This window comes from Pinus tabuliformis, chromosome 7 (assembly GCF_031772625.1).
Source record: "Pinus tabuliformis cultivar Carrire ecotype Pingquan chromosome 7, CPIR1, whole genome shotgun sequence".
Taxonomy (NCBI): Eukaryota; Viridiplantae; Streptophyta; class Pinopsida; order Pinales; family Pinaceae; genus Pinus; species Pinus tabuliformis.
In genome coordinates this window covers 1,725,506,745-1,725,529,222 of record NC_142293.1, presented here as the reverse complement: position 1 = coordinate 1,725,529,222, position 22,478 = coordinate 1,725,506,745, and the positions used below count along the sequence as shown (strand labels likewise).

General features: G+C 39.6%; 1 protein-coding gene across 3 annotated transcripts in view; it reads left to right on the top strand.

The window, feature by feature from the left end:
• LOC149255220 (protease Do-like 1, chloroplastic) overlaps positions 1-16,249 on the top strand; it is a 387,412-nt gene extending 371,163 nt beyond the window's left edge. For 2 of the 3 annotated variants that reach the window (XM_089460392.1, XM_089460389.1), the window contains one exon: positions 15,537-16,127. In XM_089460392.1, the coding sequence (XP_089316518.1) occupies positions 15,537-15,605 (69 nt within the window). In that variant the 3' untranslated portion in view covers positions 15,606-16,127. Of the gene's footprint in view, positions 1-15,536; positions 16,128-16,198 lie in introns of those variants that run through there. The other variant, XM_089460391.1, reaches the window with a different exon arrangement.
• Positions 16,250-22,478: the final 6,229 nt, after the last annotated feature.

Sequence of the window (22,478 nt, the reverse complement as noted above, 5' to 3'; positions counted from 1 at the left end):
TGATCAGGGAACAAAGAGGTTTCGAGGAAAGAGAAACAGAGAAGGCAGAGCTAACACTGCCAAACCTGCTTCTTACCCATCAAAAGCTTAATCTTATAGCAGAGCTAACAGTCACAGCGATCAAGGAGGGAAGCTGAAAGATCAAGCGAGTCAGAGGAAACAACAGCGACTGAGGAGGAAGCCTAAGAGATGGTGTAAGCGGAAACGAATGGACAAAGGCATGGGAATGTATAAAACAGTAGAAATAGAGAACTGTTGGTGCGGTTATGGTGGTGAAGAACCCGAGGGTGAGATAGTAGAAGCAGCAGAGGCAAAAGAGGCAGAAAAAGCAGCGGAGGCTGTAGAGGCAGCAGAAGCAGCAGAGGCAGGAGAGCAGGAGTGAGACAACCTCAGCTAAATAGAGTGCAGCAACATACCTGTTTATACCAAGGTTGGGTTGGAGCCCAAGAGGTTGGAGCCTCAAAACTGAACAAGACTGAAGTCATTGGGGTAGGTGCTCCTAAGTGCAGAACCACTGCAAAACAGAGTTGGTGCTCTAGAGGTTGGAGCCTCACTGAAGTCCATGTTGGAGGTTGGCAACTATTCAAAATCAGAGTTATACTTATATTGTATTTATTTCTTTGCACTATCTTGAGTTTTAATAAAAGCATTAAATTCAGCTGTTGATTTTTGTGCTCTGTGTATACATATACATATCTATATAGGTTGTTGGCAATCACTAGAACAATTAAAAAAAAAAATAGTAAGAAACACTGATTCACCCCCCCCAGTATTTCCAACAATTGGTATCAGAGCAAGCTTCTTCATACTAGCCTAACAGCTTGAAGAAGGATCCGCAGCCATGATGAGAAACCACGAAGCATCAGGAAGACCTCCTTTGTTCGATGGCACTAACTTTGGTTTCTGGAAGAAAAGAATGACTTACTACTTAATGTCCCTTGGACTTCAAGTCTGGCATTTGTTCAAAATGAATACAAAACTACTTCTACTCTTCCAACAGACCAAGACGAGAGGAAATCCTACATCGCAAATGCAAAGGCCATGAACTCCATCACTAGTGGAATCACTGATTCCGAGTTTACAAAAATCATGCACTGTACCTCGGCCAAAGAAATGTGGGAGAAGCTAGTTGGCTTGTACGATGGAGACTCAAAATTCAAAAAGGCAAAGCTTCAAACTCACAGAAGACAATTTGAAAGTTTGAGGATGGAAGATGAAGAAGATATTGCAGCATACCTCCTCCGAGTAGCTGAAGTGGTAAATTTCGTGAAAGGATTGGACGAAGAAGTTGAAGAAAGTACCATTGTTCAAAAGGTATTAAGGTCTCTTCCAAACAGGTTTGACTCCAAAATAAGCCCTATAGAAGAAGCAAAGGATCTAGATACCCTCAAAATGGATGAACTCCATGGAATTCTCACTGCCTATGAAATGAGGAAAGGTGGCCCAAGCTCCAAAGATGCAGCATTCAAGGCCTCAAGGTCAAAGAAGGGGAAAGAAAGGAATGACTGTAGTGATGAGTCAGATGTGGAATCCGAATTGGCTCAATTTGTACTAAGGCTGAAGAAAGGATCTAAGCTTAAAGGCAAGTATCCTCTTATCTGTTTTAAATGTGGTAAAATAGGTCATTATGCAACAAAATGTCCTCATAAACATGACAATGATGATGAAGGAAATTCTAAAAGAATGGCACATAAAAAGAAAGGGTTCAATAAGAAAAACTTCTTCTCCAAGCAAGATGAGTCTGATGAGGATGAGTTTATGGTCATCAAAAGGAAATCAGATGAGGAAAGCGATCATGATGAAATCCAAGAAGCATTATTCCTTGCACTCGCAGATGATGATGACTCAGGGGTGGAAGGAAATGTAGATGAACTGTTAATAAGTGCCATTGAAGAGAATGAGAAACTACGGAACAAAATCATTTCTCTCAAAGTGGAAAACGAGGAAATAAGGAGAGAAGATCTCTTGGAAGTAAAGCTTAAAAAAAGGGAAGAGACTTGTGAAGAACGCGAGACCGAAATATTGTCTCTGAGAAAGGAGTTGGAGCAAATTAAAAAGGGCTGTAAAAGCTCTCAAATACTTGAGACTATTCTGAAAAATCAAAAACCTCAACATGACAAGTCTAGAATAGGTTTCAAAGGAGAATCCTCAAGCACTAAGAATAATGCAAAAAGCTATGCAGGATGCACTTTCCTGCAATCCAAAAGATGAAAAGTGCACCCCAGATCCCAAGAATGAAGAGAGAATTACTCCAAAGAAGAATGTGGAGTCGAATCATGGACACTACAACAAATACAAACCTGTACTCCACCAAGGGCTCATCGCAAATCCAAAGAACGAGGGAGGAGTAATTCCCAGGAAGGAAATTGACTCAAACTGTGGTTGCTTCAACAAGTACAAAACCATCTTTCTTGGACACTGCTTTCACTGTAAAAACTTCGGTCATCAAGCCAGACATTGTATGGCTCGTGGAAGTGAAAAGACAAAGCTAAAGGATAGAATAATCAACTCATATGCCCCCAAAAGGCAGGGACAAATCAAAAGCTTTAATTCATTTGATCCCTTGACCAAATTTGATCTGATTTGCTCTTTCTACTACAATAATGGACACTATGAACAAGACTGCCCACTCAAAGGAAGAAAGACGAGTAGCAAGAACTCCAGCATGGACAAATGTAGCCTGGCTCTATATGCTCAAAATAATGGAAACAAGTGGTTTATAGATAGTGGGTGCTCCAGACACATGACAAGAGACAGAAGGAAGTTTGTCTCACTGAGCAAAAAGGAAGGGAGTGTGTCCTTTGGAAGCGGATCTGGCAGAATTGCAGGAAAAGGAACAGTTACTCTGATCAATGGAAAAGGAAAAGCTCAAGATGCTCTGCTAGTTGATGGACTCAAACACAACCTCTTGAGTGTCAGCGAAATCTGTGATCAAGGACATGATGTTCTTTTCAGCACCAAAGACCGTGAAATAAGGAACTCTGCCTTAGGGAAACTTGTGCCAAAAGGGGTGAGGACACCAGACAACATTTACATTCTGAACAAGATTCAAGAAAATAAATGCTACCTGAGTCAGACAGATGAGAGTTGGCTGTGGCACAAGCGACTTGGACATAAAAACTTTGAAAATCTGATCAATATTAGCAAGATCAAAGCTGTACGAGACATCAAAAGGCTGTTCAAATCAAATCAAGCAGTATGTGGTCCATGTCAACATGCAAAGCAAACCAGAATCAGCCACAAGACAAAGGAACACTCTACATCGAAGCCCTTAGAGATCATGCATGCTGATGTATGTGGGCCAACTAGAAATCAAGCACTCCAAGGAGAAAGGTACTTTGTGTTATTTGTTGATGTTTATACTAGAATGATGTGGATATATTTCATAAAGTATAAATTTGAAACTTTTGAGTGTTTCAAGAATCTAAAAGCCCTTGTAGAAAATGAAAAAGATTCAAAAATTAAGTGCCTCAGAACAGACAAAGGAGGAGATTTCACATCAAACGAGTTTAGTGAGTTTTGTAATATTCATGGAATTAAAAGGGAATTCTCGGCTGCCAGAACACCTCAGCAAAATGGGGTAGTTGAAAGAAGAAACCGAACAGTCCAAGAAATGGCAAGAACTATGCTATTAGCAGCAAACTTACAGCCTAGAATCTGGAGAGAAGCAGTAGGAATAGCTGTCTACACACTGAATCGAACTCAATTAATACCAAATTGTGATAAAACTCCTTATGAGCTATGGAAAGGAAGACCTGCTTCGATGAAGTACTTCAAGATCTTTGGAAGCAAGTGCTTCATAAAAATAAATGATGGTTCACCAGGAAAGTTTGATTCTCGAGTTGATGAAGGGATATTTCTTGGATACTCTACACGGAGCAAGGCTTACAAGTGCTACAATTATCGACTGAAGAAAATAGTGGAAAGCATTGATGTAAAGGTTGATGAAGATCTTCCAGTAAAGGAAATTGAAGAACATGAAGATGACTCTCTCATTGAAGAAGAAGAAATAGATGAGGAAGAAGAAGAAGAAGAAGAGGAAAGAGAACCACCTAATACCCCTTCTAAGACGAAGTATGTCCAAAGACACCATCCAGAAGAGCAGATCATTGGCGATAAAGATGAAGGTGTGCAGACCCGAAGAAGGATAACAATTACACCCAAGAGAAAAGTCATTGCCCTCCTATCTATGATAGAACCAGAAATATTTGCAGAAGCAAGGATCCTCATTGGGTAAAAGCCATGGAAGAAGAAATGACCCAAATTGAGAAGAACAAGACATGGGAGCTGGTACCTCGTCCAAAGGACAAAAACATAATAGGAACCAAATGGGTGTTCAAAAATAAAATGAATGAGGAAGGACAGGTTATCAGAAACAAGGCAAGACTTGTCTACAAAGGCTATTCACAAATTGAAGGAATTGACTTTGAAGAGACATTTGCACCAGTGGCCCGTATGGAAGCTATCAGGATGTTCTTGGCATTTGCTTGCTCAAAAGGATTCAAAATCTATCAAATGGACGTGAAATCAGCATTTCTAAATGGGGAACTCAAGGAGGAAGTCTACATGGAGCAGCCAGAAGGTTTTGATCTAACAGCAGGAAAGGACTTAGTTTGTAAGTTGGAAAAGGCCTTATATGGGTTGAAACAAGCTCCTAGAACTTGGTACGCAAGACTGGATCACTATCTACAACAACAAGGCTTCAAAAAAGGAGTGGCTGGAAGCAATCTATACATAAAGACAGATCAAGGTAAGTTACTAGTTGCTCTTGTTTATGTCGATGATCTGATTTTTGCTAGTAATAATGATGAAATGAGCCATGAATTTTCTCAAAACATGTCAAAAGAGTTTGAGATGTCAATGATAGGAGAGCTGTCCCACTTCCTTGGACTTCAAATATCTCAAACTAGAGCAGGATTGTGTATATCTCAAACCAAATATCTAAAAGACATGCTCAAAAAATATGGAATGGAGGATTGTGCACCCATGAGCACACCTATGACCACAAACTGCAAACTGAGCAAGGATGATGACTCCCCTCTAGTAGATGCAACTCATTACAGGTCAATGATTGGAGCCCTTCTATACTTAACAGCTACACGACCAGACATAATGCAAGCAGTAGGAATGGTGGGAAGATTTCAATCTGCTCCCAAACAATCCCATTTATTAGCTGTAAAAAGAATTCTCAAATATCTGAAGGGAACCTTTGATTTCGGTCTTTGGTACCCAAAGGACTCAACACTGGCTGTAACTGCATACACCGATGCTGATTGGGCTGGAAGTATAGATGATTGGAAAAGCACTAGTGGAAATGCATTCTTCCTAGGAGACTATTTGGTATCCTGGCTCAGCAAAAAACAGTGATCCATATCATTATCCACAGTCGAAGCTGAGTATGTTGCTGCAGCAAATTGTTGTTCTCAGATACTATGGATGAAGGAAGCTCTAAAAGATCTCGACATATGTACAGATCAACCAATTTCCGTCTATTGTGACAACACAAGTGCTATCAGTCTCAACAAAAATCCTGTGATGCACTCAAGAACCAAACACATACCAATCAAGTATCATTTCCTCTGTGAACAAGTAGCTGAACAAAACATCGTCCTGGAATATATCAGTACTAAGGAGCAGATAGCTGATATTTTCACAAAACCTCTTCCTCAAGAAGCATTCGAACATCTGCGTCAAAAGATGGGGGTTATTTCTTTATCATCACTCAAGTTCATTCATAAAGATGTAGCAGGACAGGGGGAGCAGTTTGACAGGGGGAGTCCATATGCATCCCTTTGCCATTGATGTCAAAGGGGGAGAAAGCAGAAGAATATTGCCATCAATAACAAAGGGGGAGATTGTTGGACACAGATTGTCATTGATGTCAATATGGCAATATTCGAGGAGCAGATAGAGACGAGAGGAGCAGACAGAGCCGAAGAAGAGGAGCGAAGAGCATAGGTGACGATGGGAACGAGAGATCAAGTCTACGGGAGTGTTAGTAGTCTAGTGGTGAGACCCTCAGATAGCGAAGGAGGAGGGAACGATTACGAGCCCGGAGAGATCAGGCGCGAGAAGCCACGCCGCGCCAACAGTCATGGCCGTGCATACGATCGTGCTACTGCTGGTGACAGATTAGCTCCGTCCTCAGGATACGACATGAAAGGGTACAAAACTTCAGGTACTACAGGTTCTGATTCACCATTGAGACATAGGAAGGTAGAACCATATGCACATGATTATGATCGAAATGGACAGCAGATACAGCACGACGGGCAAATCCAACGGTCGCGGGCGATAAAGATGCACGCAGGTTAACGATTGGGATGCGGGCCGTTGGATCAGGGCGCGGTGGATCCAAAAGTGATTGGGAGCGGAAGTCACGCGGAGGTTAACGGCCAGGGGACAGGCGGTTTCGCAGGCAGGCGGTATTCCCCGCACCGCCTTTGGGCCCAAGGCGGTTTCCGTATATGGCCACGCGATCCAGTTAATGCGCGACACGTGGCTGAAGTGACGGGCGCGAAACCGCCATGATCGCGCGTTAACACGTGAGCACTTAACAAAAGCGGGAGGCGTGATCACCGTTAGATCAAGCGGTGAATGTAATCAATGGCAGGGATACGAACAAGGTTTAACGTGCGATAGAAGGAACGGAAACCGTCGGATCATAATGCGATCGACGGTGGGGGTCAGGCACAGGATTAAATGAGAGTGCCGAGTCATATGGTCGGGTCACATGGCAATTTAGAGTTAGCGCTCAGGGCCTAAAGCACATAGGCTTATGCAGCGAAGCAAAGGCGGAATATAGTGTTTGATCAGGGAACAAAGAAGTTTCGGGGAAAGAGAAACAGAGAAGGTAGAGCTAACATTGCCAAACCTACTTCTTACCCATCAAAAGCTTAATCTTATAGCAGAGCTAACAATCACAGTGATCAAGGAGGGAAGCTGAAAGATCAAGCGAGTCAGAGGAAACGACAGCGACTGAGGAGGAAGCCTAAGAGACGGTGTAAGTGGAAACGAATGGACAAAGGCATGGGAATGTATAAAATAGTAGAAACAGAGAACTATTGATGCAGTTATGGTGGTGAAGAACCCGAGGGTGAGATAGTAGAAGCAGCAGAGGCAAAAGAGGAAGAAAAAGCAGTGGAGGCTATAGAGGCAGCAGAAGTAGCAGAGGCAGGAGAGCGGGAGTGAGACAACCTCAGTTGAATAGAGTGTAGCAGCATCCCTGTTTATACCAAGGTTGGGTTGGAGCCCAAGGGGTTGGAGCCTCAGAACTGAATAGGACTGAAGTCATTGGGGTAGGTGCTCCTAAGTGCAGAACCACTGCAAAACAGAGTTGGTGCTTTGGAAGTTGGAGCCTCACTGAAGTCCAAGTTGGAGCTTGGCAACTATTCACAATCATATTTATACTTATATTGTATTTATTTCTTTGCATTGTCTTGAATTTTAATAAAAGCATTAAATTCAGCTGTTGATTTTTGTGTCCTGTGTATACATATACATATCTATATAGGTTATTGGCAATCACTAGAACAATTAAAAAAAAGAATAGTAAGAAATACTGATTCACCCCCCCCAGTATTTCCAACACATTGGTGATCACCCCTACATAAACAAGGCTCCCATAAAACCATTAATATATGCTCATCAAAGGCCTTCTAATTCTATACAAAACGAAAAAACCTAAAATTAACTTAAAGGAACTAGCCATAGTCTTAACAAAACAAATTGACTGAATATGGCACAAGTCTAAGATGCCTACAAACCTCTCATGGTTGTTACATGGTTTTTGACTTGTGATCTTGGGTTTACAATGGTGTTTAACAATGTTGCAATAGATATAGGTGTCCCTGCTAAAAGAGGGGTAACATACACTAAGGCATGTGTGACACAAAGAGAGTTGAATAAACTACAATAGATAAACATGTGTGGCACAACAAAAACACACTGAGGTAGGCATGACATAGACACTCAAGAAAGGAAAATGAGATGTGATAGAATAAACTAGGCATATGCATTTGTTAATTTTAGGTATGTTCTATGCTTAGAGCAATTTATTTCAATTTTCACAGTTAGCTCAATATCTTTTCCAGATTAGCAATCACATTAGCATTAAATTAAACTGCAGATAGAACATAAACATTAATCGCAGAAGACAAACCAAGACAAGAGGACACAAGATGTGATGCTAGCCAGGGACAAACCCCAATGTGGGGAAACCCTTGATCAATTCTTCTTATATGTTCTTCAATAGTTCAGCAGAGAGAGAGATAGTACGTTTACAATAGAAATCAACACTTTGACATATCTAGATAAGAGCATAGATCATCTCTAAGAAGATGATACATGAGATCAGTTGAAGACATGCTGCTTCAATTGATTCACCAAGGTGACTCTTTCACCTATCGTTGTGCTGCATTTTGTCATCATGCTGCACCTCACCATGCTGCACCATGCTACACCCATCATCACTGTGTTGCATCTCATCGTGCATCATTAATCATGACTGTACCCATCACTATACTGCATTATGTGCCATTGTTGCACCATGTTGCCATACTGACCTATGTGCTGGCTGCATCTTGCTTGCTTGTTGTCCCTAGCTTGCTTGTTGTCCTTTGCATGCTTCTTGTTGCATGCTAGCTGTAACATTGCATGCTTGTATTTGCTGCTAAAGTACCATACAATTGTCCCAATGTTAGTTAGTTGTCCCTTGCATGCTGCTCTCTTTTGGAGACAGATGCTCTAGCTGTTCTAGAAATGTTGTCAATTTCGGTTGTTCTCGGCAATTCCGGCTATTCTCGACAATTCTGGCAGTTCCAGCTTTTCCTGGAAGTTCCTAGCAGTTCCGGGTTCTGCCCTCTGCGTCAGGTTTCCTGGCTATTCCAGCAATGCCGGCTATTCTAGCAATTCCGGCTATTCCGGCAGTTCCGACAATTCCCGGCAGTTCTGGCAATTCCGGTAATTCCGGCAATTCCCGACAGTTCCGGTAGTTCTGGTAGTGCTGGCTATTCCCGACAGTTCCGGCAATTTCCGGCATTTCCGGCAATTCCAGTAATTTCGGCTATTCCGGCAGTTTTCGACAATTCCGGCTTTTCTTGGCAGTTCCCGACAGTTCTGGCAGTTCCCGACAATTCCGGCAATTCCGGCTATTCCCGGCAGTTTCGACAGTTCTGGCTTCTGCCCTTTGGATTAGGGCAGCGTTATCCCGTAGGATCTCTCCTCCTACTAAAACTCAAAGACAAGTAGAGAGGAAGAGATCCCAAGTGTGTTGAAATGACTTGAAGGCCACCTTTATTTATGCTAAAATGTTGAGGCACAAGTGGGGTTTATTTGGTTGCTGGCCGACCTTGACGAATTGTCCCATAACACAAATAAATTCATATCTCCATGAATACTTATCGGAATCGGATGATCTTTAGATCAATCATACACTTCTCGATGAGAGGGATCCAAGAAAAATATCAGTTTCCATTAGTAAGATGACCGACATGGAGTTTGGCCCTAGTTTCCAATTTTAACACTCCCTCTCAACTAGGGAGAACTCCATCCGCTGATCCATATGTCCGACTGTACTATCTTTACCATCAGTGCCCTGCATTGCTCTGCTCTACTGAGTTCTGCTTTGCTCTGCTCTGCTAAACCATGAAGAAGAAGAATTGATTGAGAACGTCTCATGCCATTCTCTACTGACCCAAAGTCAGTTTCATCTGAAGAGAGTGTGTCACATCACTCTTACTGGCCCGAAGTCAGTTTTATTGATCCAAGATCAATATCACAAGAGAGTGTCTCAAGCCACTCATACTGATCCCAGATCAGTTTCATTGATCCCATAACAATGGAGGTCATCCTAGCATAGGGAGTACGGTAGATACATCAATGCGTCCATCGATAGTACTACTATGGTCCCTAACCCCATTTCCCTACTCATTGATCAGATGAGAGGTACCTCCCATGAGTCCCAAATTGCATGGGTAGGATGCCTCGACCGGAGAACTAATAATCCTGTCCACAAGAGAACGAATCATCCTGCCCCATAGTCGCCACAGGAGAACTAATCATCCTGGCCCACAAGAGGACTAATCATCCTGTTTCACAGTTGCCACAAGAGAACTAATCATCTTGTTTCACAGTTGCCACGGGAGAACTAATCATCCCGGCCCACAGGAGAACTAATCATCCTGTTCCACAGTTGCCACGGGAGAACTAATCATCCTGGCCCACAGGAGAACTAATCATCCTATTCCACAGTTGCCACAGGAGAACTAATCATCCTATTCCACAGTTGCCACGGGAGAACTAATCATCCCGACCCACAGGAGAACTAATCATCATGTTCCACAGTTGCCGCGGGAGAACTAATCATCCTGACCCACAGGAGAACTAATCATCCTGTTCCACAGTTGCCGCGGGAGAACTAATCATCCCAACCCACAGGAGAACTAATCATCTTGTTCCACAGTTGCCATGGGAGAACTAATCATATCGGCCCACAAGAGAACTAATCATCAGTTGCCACGGGAGAACTAATCATCCCGGCCCACAAGAGAACTAATCATCCTGTTCCATATTTCCGGCAGTGTATCTCAATCCATGAGAGATTGTGCCCTGAAGATATCTCAGAAGATTCTTGGCACCAATCCAGTGAGGCTCAACCAAATATGAGCTCACCATGTTAACTGCAAAACATCTGTCCGAACGGAAGTTCACCAAGAACATCAACGCGAATGAGTTTCTGAAACTCAGAGGCATTTCCCAAATCTGGTCCGACATCACTACCATATAACTTCTGAAAGTTAAGGTCCTCGAGGTAGTCACAGGTGCAGTTTATCATTCCACATCCGGAATCCAACTCCCTCTTACTTCTACAAATGAGAGGGTCTGCACCTATCAGAAATAGGTCGTCCTCATAAGGTGCTGGTATGAGAGGTCTATCATCCACAACCTTCAAACAATTGTTTGGATCGGCTTCACTCTTAGTGAATCTCAGCTTCATTAGACGGCTATCAATCCTCTCATACTACGCCCGGGGTGTTTTGCTTCAAGCCATAGAGGGCTTTCTTCCACCTGTATACATGAGATTCATGATCATGAATCTCAAACTCCTCGGGTTGTTCCAAACCTGTGGACTTGCTACATGACGGAAATGGTCCCCTTATAAGATTTTCCTTTGGTACTTTTCAGACATGTACCTTCATGCTCTTCTTGAATTCAGGCATCCCTATCACCATCTGACTCACATCGGGTAGGGCCCCATAGGTAGACCTCCAGTGTTATAGATGTGATATGTCAATTGACATGATCCCCAATGGACCATCCTGCAACTTGATACAAATTGCCAACCCTGAACCCATGAGAAAAAGCATCTTTGAAAATTCTATTTTTTAACACATACCTTTCCATCGATGAATGCCACCCTGAAACCTTTGACTTCCATTTCCGAGATGGACACCAGGTTCTTCTTGCGATTAGGTACATAAAAGAGATTCTTGTAAATGAATAGAGTTACCCTCATTCAATTGAGGGGTAACATTCCCTACACCCTTTCCGGGATAGGTGGCATCGACTCCAAGTATAATCCCATGGTTGTTTCCATCTCTACCAAATTAGAGAGTGCACCCTACTATCCAATGAAGTGCCTTGAAGCACTACAACCAATAAGCTAGATTCCCAAAGAATCTAAAGGAGAGGGCCAATACAAGATAACGCTTCTTTATCTTATCAAAAACAACATTTGATTCTTCATACCTGGGGTTCCTTGCTTTCTTTGAAGAGTTGGCCATTTCCTTGATGACCTGCATTACCTGTCATTCCTTTGATCATTGAAGATGTCCCTGGAATGATTGTTATCTTCATCAAGAGTCTATGCCATTCGGACACTCCTTCGCATAATGGCCGAGCTTATTGCAACCAAGGCATCTGCCTTTCCTTCCACCCTTAGATCCGAACTTCCCAATGAAGTGATCTTTGGGTAGGCCATAAGAAACTTCCACTGCACCATTTTGATAATATTCTCTTGCTTCGACTTCACCCTCGGTGAATTTGAAGAGGGATAAGGAATCCACTGATCCTTTTGTCCTTTTCCAACTGTCTTCGGTGATTGCTCTTTCGCTCTTGCTTGGGCATTGTCTTCACCTCAACTCTGATACCATGTTAATTTTAGGTATGTTCTATGCTTAGAGCAATTTATTTCAATTTTCACAGTTAGCTCAATATCTTTTCCAGATTAGCAGTCACATCAGCATTAAAGTAAACTGCATATAAAACATAAACATAAATCACAGAAGACAAGAGGACACAAGATGTGGCGCTAGCCAGGGACAAACCCCAATGTGGGGAACCCTTGATCAATTCTTCTTATATGTTCTTCAATAGTTCAGCAGAGAGAGAGAGATAGTACGCTTACAATAGAATTCAACACTTTGACTTATCTAGATAAGACAATAGATCATCTCTAAGAAGATGATAAATGAGATCAGTTGAAGACATCATGCTTCAACTGATTCTCCAAGGTGACTCCTTCACCTATCGTTGTGCTGCATTTCGTCATCATGCTGCACCTCACCATGCTACACCCATCATCACTATGCTGCATCTCATCATGCTTCATTAATCATGACTGTACCCATCAATGTACTACATTATGTGCCATTGTTGCACCATGTTGCCATCCTGACCTATGTGCCGGCTGCATCTTGCTTGCTTGTTGTCCTTAGCTTGCTTGTTGTCCCTAGCATGCTTGTTGTTGAATGCTAGTTGTAACATTGCATGCTTGGTGTATTTGCTGCTAAGCACCATACAACTGTCCCAATGTTAGTTAGTTGTCCCTTGCATGCTGCTCTCCTTCGAAGACAGATGCTCTACCTGTTCTGGCAGTTTCGTCAATTTTCGTTGTTCCCCACAGTTCTGGCAATTCCAGCTATTCCCGGCAGTTTCTACAGTTCCGGCATTTCCCAGATGTTCCGGCAGTTCCGACTTATGCCCTCTGTGTCAGCATTCCCGGCTATTCCGAGAGTTCCGACTTCTGCCCTCTGCATCAGCTTTCCCGACTGTTTTAGCAGTTCCAGCTATTCCAGCAATTCCAGCGATTCCCGGCAGTGCCGGCAATTCCGACAATTCTCGACAGTTCCAGCAATCCCTGGTAGTTCCGGCAGTTCCGGTTATTCCTGGAAATTCCACCAGTTTCGGCAATTCCGACAATTCTCGACAGTTCCGGCATTTCCAGTTATTCCGACTATTCTGACTTTTCCCGGTAGTTCCGACAATTCCCGACAATTCTGGCAGTTCTGGCAATTCCCAGCAATTCTGGCAGTTCCAGCATTTCCTAACAGTTCCAACTTCTGCCCTCTAGATTAGGGCAGCGTTATCCCTTAGGATCTCTCCTCCTACTAAAACCCAAAGACAAGTAGAGAGGAAGAGATCCCAAGTGTGTTGAAATGACTTGAAGACCACCTCTATTTATACTAAAACGTTGAGCACAAGTGGGGTTTATTTGGTCGCTGGCCGACCTTGACGAATTGTCCCATAACACAAATAAATTCATATTTCCATGAATATTTATCGGAATCGGATGATCTTTAGATCAATCCTACACCTCTCGATGAGAGGGATCCAAGAAAAATATCAGCTTCCATTAATAAGATGACCCACATGGAGTTTTGCCCTATTTTCCAATTTTAACAGCATTAGATGCAAAGATAAACTTATACACATAAAAAAACACTAAGTTGCATGAAACTTGGAAATGGTTACAAGTTTCAAAAACAATAACACCATGGAAATGTGATCCGCCTCTTCCTCCCATCCTTCCCCACCCCTCTCTCAAACCAGATACGTTGTGTAGAGCCTAGTGGGTTAGCTTAATCGATCCAAGTAGAATATTTCAAGGCAGAGTTTGTTTTGAGGTGCTTAGTTCTAATCTAGCTAAGACTAGAGTCCAAGCATGTCTTTCTAGGTTACCATTTGTGATTGTGGCTAGTGGTCGAGATACCCTCCATCCATACACTTTAAGGAAGTGCGGGGAAAAGACTAATACATTATTGAGAAATCTAGGGCATCAATAGTTAGGAGATTTCTCTATTTACGATAATTTCTTGTGACAGTGTTTTTACTTCTTGATTAAGATATTCTTCTTCTTGAGTTATTATTGTGTTTTTTTCATCAAGACAATTACCAATTCATGCACAATAAAGAGACGAGATATAATATATATTGTCAGCCAAGGCCAAAACCTCTCACTCTTTGAGAGGAAAACCCAAATGAAATTCTTCTTATAGATCTTCATCTGTGAAATACCAAAACCATGACAAAGATCCTTGACACTAGAGTCCTTCCAAGACCAAGTCACTAGCCTCCTCTTTAACCCTGCTCTTCCTCTTCTCTTTCTCGGCGTCTTCTAAAATTTTGGCCTCTCCTCGTCATTCTGCAACTCCTTTCTTGATAGCAAAAACCCTAGATCAGGTTTGTTCCTTGAATAGTCTCTTCAAAAGAGAGAGACTCTTTCTCTATCTTACTCGGCTTCCTTCAACGAAGATTTCCACCCAAACAAGAGTACCTAAGTATGACTGCAATCTTTGGCCTCTTCTTGCCAACTTCGGACCTGCAACCTTCGCACGTGTGAGAATATACTATGCCCAAAACAGTGCTTAATGATGCTTCTCTCCTTTGCTAACCTTCCTTCGTTCCTCGCTAGCTTGGAGGCTTCTTCTAAGATGTATTGCGCACTTCTTATTGAAGACTTGCTTCACCGAATTGCTTGTCTCCAAATGAGGACAAGCACTAGTATATATAGTCATTGGTCATGACTGTTTAGGCCGACATGATCTTTGGAGTAGGCCGACTTCATCTTCTAGGATTCTCCCTTCGTAGTAGGCCAACTTGATGAGGGCTAGTGACAAGGTCTTGGAGGGTGACTTTACATAGACAAATATGACTCTTTTACAAAGTGTAACATGCCTTCAATACATGACAATGACTCTTTAGACTTTTATGACTAGATGACAAAATTCCTAAGGGCTCTCAATGGGAGCCTCAACTAAAAATAAATCTCTTGCTCATGAAACCCATGATGCAAGCATTATAATAATTTTATTTTTTCTTTTTTACATCTCTTACATAAAATCACAATTACATGTCATTATGAAGACCGAACCTAGTTACACTTTTCAACATACATATCCATCTCATCTCATCTTCATTAACAAAAATTTTGGACTTAATATTCAAGTTAGTTTGTTGATTCTAAAGATGGATAATTGTCTTCGGAATACCAACATCTAATTACAAACTTTAAGAAATTTATTGCATTTCATCAATACAAAATAAATAAAATCATGATTCATAGCTCACAGCAATGTTGATATATAAGATCATGAAAATATGTTTGGACAAATTCTAATGCACCAAAGATAATTTATTTACTGTTCAATTTATATGTTTTCCAATTCGAAGCACTCTAAGCAGAATATGCACGATGTTATATTTCTTTGTTTATTCGACTTATATTTTTACCAACTTTATATCTGCACTTAACTTAGGTCACGGTTGAGGTTTTACGCGGAGATCAAAAGGAAAATGTCTTGGTGACTCTCGAACCAAAATCTTGAACATAGAGGCAAAGATGTTAAATTGGAATGACTCACGCTGGTGTACAATAGAGCATATTCTAATGTTATTTTGTGTATTCTTATAAAAATGTGTATTGTAAGCTTCGAAACTACGATATTGCGATACAATTATCAGTCCATCTGTTAATAATTGCAAATTCAGTACTGTGTTTCTCAAGAGCTCTCTGTGCTGCCGAGCGGTTTTTGTGAACTATATATAATCTATTTTGCAAGGCATGGTAGCATTGTTACCTGAGTGCATAAAGTGGAGTTAAACTAATCAAACGTTTGACGAAATTCGTTTTTGACTTTGTATCAACTTTTACAAGTCAAAACATCTATGGCTTTGTTAAATAGCATTAGATTATCCTATACAAGCAACGAAGAACCTTTGTCTGAGCTGAACATTATATAAAGCTTAACATCGACCAAAATCTGTCAAAGAGACTGAAAAGGCCTCCTGATAATGGCACAGTGGCATTCTTAAAGTGTATAAAATGAAGTTAAACTATTTAAACGCTTAGAACAAATTTGGTTTCCGCTTTGCATCAACTTTTACGAATCGCAACATATATATCTTTGTTAAATTGCAGGATAATGTCATATGTAAGCAAGGAAGAAACATCTGATCTGAACATCAAATAAGCTTAACATCGACTAAAATTTATCAGAGACTGGAAATGCCTGCCGTTGCACTTTCATAGCTTCTCATTGCAAATAAAATTGATTTACATGGTGGAGGCAAGTAAATTTGGCTTTGTAGGATACATCACTTTCAATTTTCCACAATTTTACTTGTATGCTATTTTGATTCTATGCTTCCTATGATACAATTATAGAAGGTATTAGTCAAAGCATATTGTTAATGGCATGAAACTTTAACTTCTACTAACAAACGTTGACCATTTATATTATACTTGCATCTTATAAACCACCACAAAATATCGGAGACTTCACTACCCTCGACAAGTGGTAATCAAGGTAAACCATCAGTGTCTAAGTTCCAATCACCTCACTTGAAAGTGATCAAGAGAGTTGAACATGTGACCTCCTCAACTTCGGGGAAGAGATCTTAAATCTAGTTCATCATCACTTGAGCTATCCCTCAAAATTTATTCTCACTTATAATAGGTTGGCATATGTTCACCATCTCTTTCTTACATATTATTTTTCCTTGGCCATATTGGATAATGAGAACTTTCAAAAAAGTGATTTTTGTCATAAACAGGGACCATCTCTTTCTTACATATTATTTTTCCTTGGCCATATTGGATAATGAGAACTTTCAAAAAAGTGATTTTTGTCATAAACAGGGAAATAATCAATGTTATTTAATGGATTGAAAATACCTTGAAATAGATTTTTCCTGAGGAAAAGGAAGGCCTATATGATAAGTGTTTGTTTGAGAAATATGTATATGTACCAAATTCATTAGAAAATTTTTGAGGTCTAAAATAGGCCTCTTAAGAAAAATGTACAATCAAAATAAACTTTATAAGAACCAATAGGATTCAAGATGATGATGTCAACCATGGGGGATGATTCACCATTTTTGGGGTAAAAAGATTAAAAAATAATAAAATTATATTTTCAACTTATCTCCCTAACGTTTTACTCAAATTTAAAGCGGGAGTACTTATTAGATGCAAAATTTAATTCCTCATCCAAGGAGTACCCATGTTGCATACATGAAAAAACGTTATTGCAATCAAGTTTTTCATGTATTTCTCATTTTTTGTGTAGCAGGGTCCATCAAAAGTATGCAACACGGGTACTCCTTGAATGAGAAATCAAATTATGTATCCAACAAGTGTTCTCGCTCGAAATTTGAGTATAGAGAGATAAGTTGAAAAAATAGTTTTTTCTTTTTTCCCTCTAAAATTTGATGATGTAATCTAATCTTATTTCATTATTTCCACTATTATTTTATAATTTTATTAGGAGGCTCATTTTAGACCTCAAAATTCCCCTAATGAACAAATTTAAATTTCAATGATATGCATTGAATGCCTATTAGAATAGCTAGTGGAAAGTCATGAATTTATATTCCAAGCTGCATGGAGAAAAATAATCTAAACCTTTCACAAGATGTTGTTGGAGTTTATTTTGTTATAAATTCCAAGTGATGGTGTAGCAAGAGAGATCCTAGGTTAATTATGCTGTATTAGATTTCTTGTTCCCTTGCTTCAATTTTGTAAAGAGAAAAAGTTTCATGTCAAGTGACTTCAAAAGGAAGTTATCTTCATACATTGGAGATGCATTTTGTAGCAATTTTTCATAAAACTGCAGATAACAAATAATTGAAATAATAAAATATAAATTCTTACGAGTTATCTTCATACATTGGAGATGCATTTTGTAGCAATTTTTCATAAAACTGCAGATAACAAATAATTGAAATAATAAAATATAAGTTTTTATGAGATTTTTATCATTTTCGTGGCATATCAACATTTTATATATGAAAATTTTATTTGAAAAAAAAAAGAAAAATATTTAAGTTCTATCTGCTACCATGATGTAATTATTTAATACTTGGTGTATGATTGCTTCACTACAGTCTACTATGGTTTACATTACATTTTTGGATTTAGGCTAAAAAATATTTTTATTATAGAATTTTGTAATCAGATATATTACATATAAATCATATGTTTGATTTGAGTGGGTATTTTAAAATCATTGTCAAATCCTTGTATCAATGTTGATTTATAATATATATAAATTTAATGTTGTAAACATAATGAACTTGTACTTTATTGCAAACTATAATATTATAAGCATGCCACTTTTATTATTGAAAATGATTGAAAAAATAATAACAAGGCTACAATAATAAAAAAATTACTCCATAAGCATCAAACTTTACCCTAGAAAACCTTGTGATAGAAAAACTACAACAAGAAATAAGTAGTGTGTCTTGCTCTTTTATTTCTCAAATTTACAATGCAAAATACAAAGAAAGATTAACTCACTATGGACTAGATAGACATTGTTTCATCTCATCCATTGCTACAGGATTCCTTCTTCCTTTGTTGTGCTATGATATCCCGCTCTTTTGCACCACCTCTTTATGGAACAAAAAGTACTATAATAGGATCAAAACCCTTTTCTTTCCTAGAAACTAAGGTTTTAACACCTCTTAGTGGTCATTGGGGTTAGGGTTTTTGCATTCCCAAACTCCCAAGAGTTTTGAACCCTCAAGGACCCTCGTAGAAGTCTATACATGGCTTGATGCATCTCTGACTAATAGGATTTGATTTGCCTTTCACTTGGCATTGTAGTGGTTAAAACAAAGTCAACTTATCATAGGCATAATGGCTTTATAGAACTCCAATTGAGGTGATCCTTAAACCATTGGAAAGCTCTAGACAAGTAGAATATGTACTCTCAAACTCTTTGGAGAAAAAAACAGTTAATGCCCATAATTGGATCTGGGAGTCTAAGGGCCCTTAATCAACAAATCATGATCAACCCCTAAAATGGATCCAAAAAGGTTATAGTTTTAATTGTCCACCCAACAGAGCACTAGAAAGGATGACAAAATATATAATGATTCAATTTGGATCAAAACTATATATATATATATATATATATATATATATATATGGAAATGGAGAGAAACTAAAACAAAAAGCAATTAAGAAAGTGTCCTTAGTTCAAAGAAGGAACATTTGAACTCATAGATAGAAACTAATTTTTTTTAAGTAATTGAGAAAATGTTATTAATTCAAAAAAAGACATGAACTTGCATAGGTAGGTTTTCATGGTAGTTGTTGTAACTTCTTTTTGTCTATGCAATTCATCTTTTAAATTGTATAGTTTTCAAAAAATAAGTTAAATTTTTCATGCACTTTGTAATAAAAGTGAATGTATGTTAAATGTCGCTTTAGGTTGATTTTGGCGCAAATGTTTTATTTAAATGTTTGTTTTTTATTAAAAATAAAATGTCGTCGAAGAAGTTATCGTCTAAGCATCTTTTGACGCTCTCGATTGTCGCCACTCAAATCAATGAGCAATAAAGAATTGCGGGACCCCAGCACTCCCAACATTAAACAAAGAGGGGGTCTACAAAATGGTATTGCACTTACCGCCTGATATGACGTGTCAACTTTTCAACGATTGCGGGACCCCTCCCCTCGCAAATTGCCTCTGCACTCTGCCATCACTCCCACCATTTTTGCACACTTCTACCATTTCTGCAAAATTGACCTATGCTACATGTCTCGATAATTTAACTATTTGACCGTTAAATTATTAAATCCCTCTCGCCAACATCCCGATTGTCATTTAATGATGCGCCAATAACGGTTATTCGAATAACATCTATTCAAACTCATTTCTAAATTTGAATTCATTCATGTCAAGTGCATCATTATTCAATTCGTTAATGATTGCCATAGTACTCAGTAACTCCAAATCTCCAGATTGTAGCAAATAACCAATTTTACCAGTCGCCAATTCATCGGTACTCTTTCAAAGATTCTTTGTTTGTTTTATTTTCAAAATGGCTAGTCAAAAGGGTAAATCTAAAGTTTCTATTGAAAGCCCAATCCTACCTCCCATGCCCAATTTAGACGAATTCCCTCTGGTTGATACCCAATTTAAAATCATAGAGACCCAGTGTGAATTTGACCTTTATGAGCTACATAATTGGGCATTTCAGAAGTTCGAAGATGCCAACAATGAATTCAATTTCTGGGAGTCCATGTTACCCCAATTCATTTTCCCCCAAACCCATAATTTCCCTGAATTCGTGACCTGGTGTGAAAGCCGCTACTTACCAAGTCAAAGAGCCATAGTTGCCTGAAATAATGAGATTTTGTTTTCCATAACCCCAAAATCAATTTTCCAGGCTTTGCAAATAAACCCTTAGGATTCTCTTCATCCTTTTTCAGTTGATTCCCTTATGGAAATCTATCAAAAACTTACCTTTCAGCAACGAGCTCATATTTTCAAGTCATTTTTACCTGAAAACTCAGAATTTCCTTGAACCAATCCACCATATTCCTCTGCTATCTTTCCATAAATGTCTAGATATGTTATCTCTATGGTCTGTTGTCTTTTAGGTTACCAAAATGATCAGTGGGTTGATGAAGTAATTCTAGGATTTTTGTCAGTGTTTTCATCTGGCAAAAACCCTTAGTCCTTTTTAATTTTAGCCAATTTATATTAGATGTCATCCATGAACAGTTTTTAAAATTCAGTGCTGAAGGATCTTTTAAGCATCAATCAATCTTGGTATATTTATTCTTATACCACCAGTCATAAAGATTCAAAATCTCACTGCAGAAGCTCGATTCATAGGGAAGACCATAGTTATTGAATTGAGGCTTCTATGATCCATATTAGGTTTACGAGAGATTTTTCGACATAAATCACAAGATCTATCATTTGTCAATGCGTTTCAAACCAACTAGTGTGGTTCATCGTCAGGACAAGTTGAAGAATCAGAACCGGCTTTGCATGTTAAATAGCTTGAGCAAAGCCTCCAACGGCTAAATTTGACTAGAGACCAGGGTCGTGTGAAGGCAATGCTTAAACTGGGCAAAGACAGGGATGATGGAGGAGTCTCTGCATCTTTTGAGAAAAGCTAGATCTGATTTCAACCTTGAAACCTGCAAGCGTGCCCGTTCAAAATGATGAACCTTGGATGCAATGGCTTCTCCATGCAGGGATTCAATTATTGAATTGAGGCTTTTGTGATCCATATCAGGTTTACGAGAGATTTTTCGGTGTAAATCACAAGATCTATCATTTGTCGACGCGTTTCGAACCAACTAGTGTGGTTCATCGTCGGGACAAGTTGAAGAATCAGAACCAGCTTTTCATGTTAAATAGCTTGAGCAGAGCCTCCAACGGCTAAATTTGACTAGAGACCAGGGTCGTGTGAAGGCGATGCTTAATCCAGGCAAAGACAGGGATGATGGAGGAGTCTCTGCATCTTTTGAGAAAAGCTAGATCTGACTTCAAACTTGAAACCTGCAAGCATGCCCGTTCAAAATGATGAACCTTGGATGCAATGGCTTCTCCATGCAGGGATTCAATTATTGAATTGAAGCTTCTGTGATCCATATCAGGTTAATGAGAGATTTTTCGGCGTAAATCACAAGATCTGTCATTTGTCGACGCGTTTCGAACCAACTAGTGTGGTTCATCGTCGGGACAAGTTGAAGAATCAGAACCAGCTTTGCATGTTAAATAGCTTGAGCAGAGCCTCCAACGGCTAAATTTGACTAGAGACCAAGGTCGTGTGAAGGAGATGCTTAATCCGGGCAAAGACAGGGATGATGGAGGAGTCTCTACATCTTTTGAGAAAAGCTAGATCTTACTTCAACCTTGAAACCTGCAAGCGTGCCCGTTCAAAATGATGAACCTTGGATGCAATGGCTTCTCCGTGCAGGGATTCAATTATTGAATTGAGGCTTCTATGATCCATATCAGGTTTACGAGAGATTTTTCGGTGTAAATCACAAGATCTATCATTTGTTGACGTGTTTCGAACCAACTAGTGGGGTTCATCGTCAGGACAAGTTGACGAATCAGAACCAGCTTTGCATGTTAAATAGCTTGAGCAGAGCCTCCAACGGCTAAATTTGACTAGAGACCAGGGTCATGTGAAGGCGATGCTTAATCCGGGCAAAGACAAGGATGATGGAGGAGTCTCCGCATCTTTTGAGAAAAGCTAGGCCATAGTTTGTCATCCATTAGATTTCTTTGGTCAGAAAAAATTCAAAAGAGTATTCTTTCAGTGATTTTGTGGATCAATTTTTATACTTGTCATTGTATCTCCTTAGCAGTGATGTAGTTCCAAGAATATCTACATAAATCAAAAGGATCTTGCATCTTAGTGAACAATCAAAAGTGGGAGAT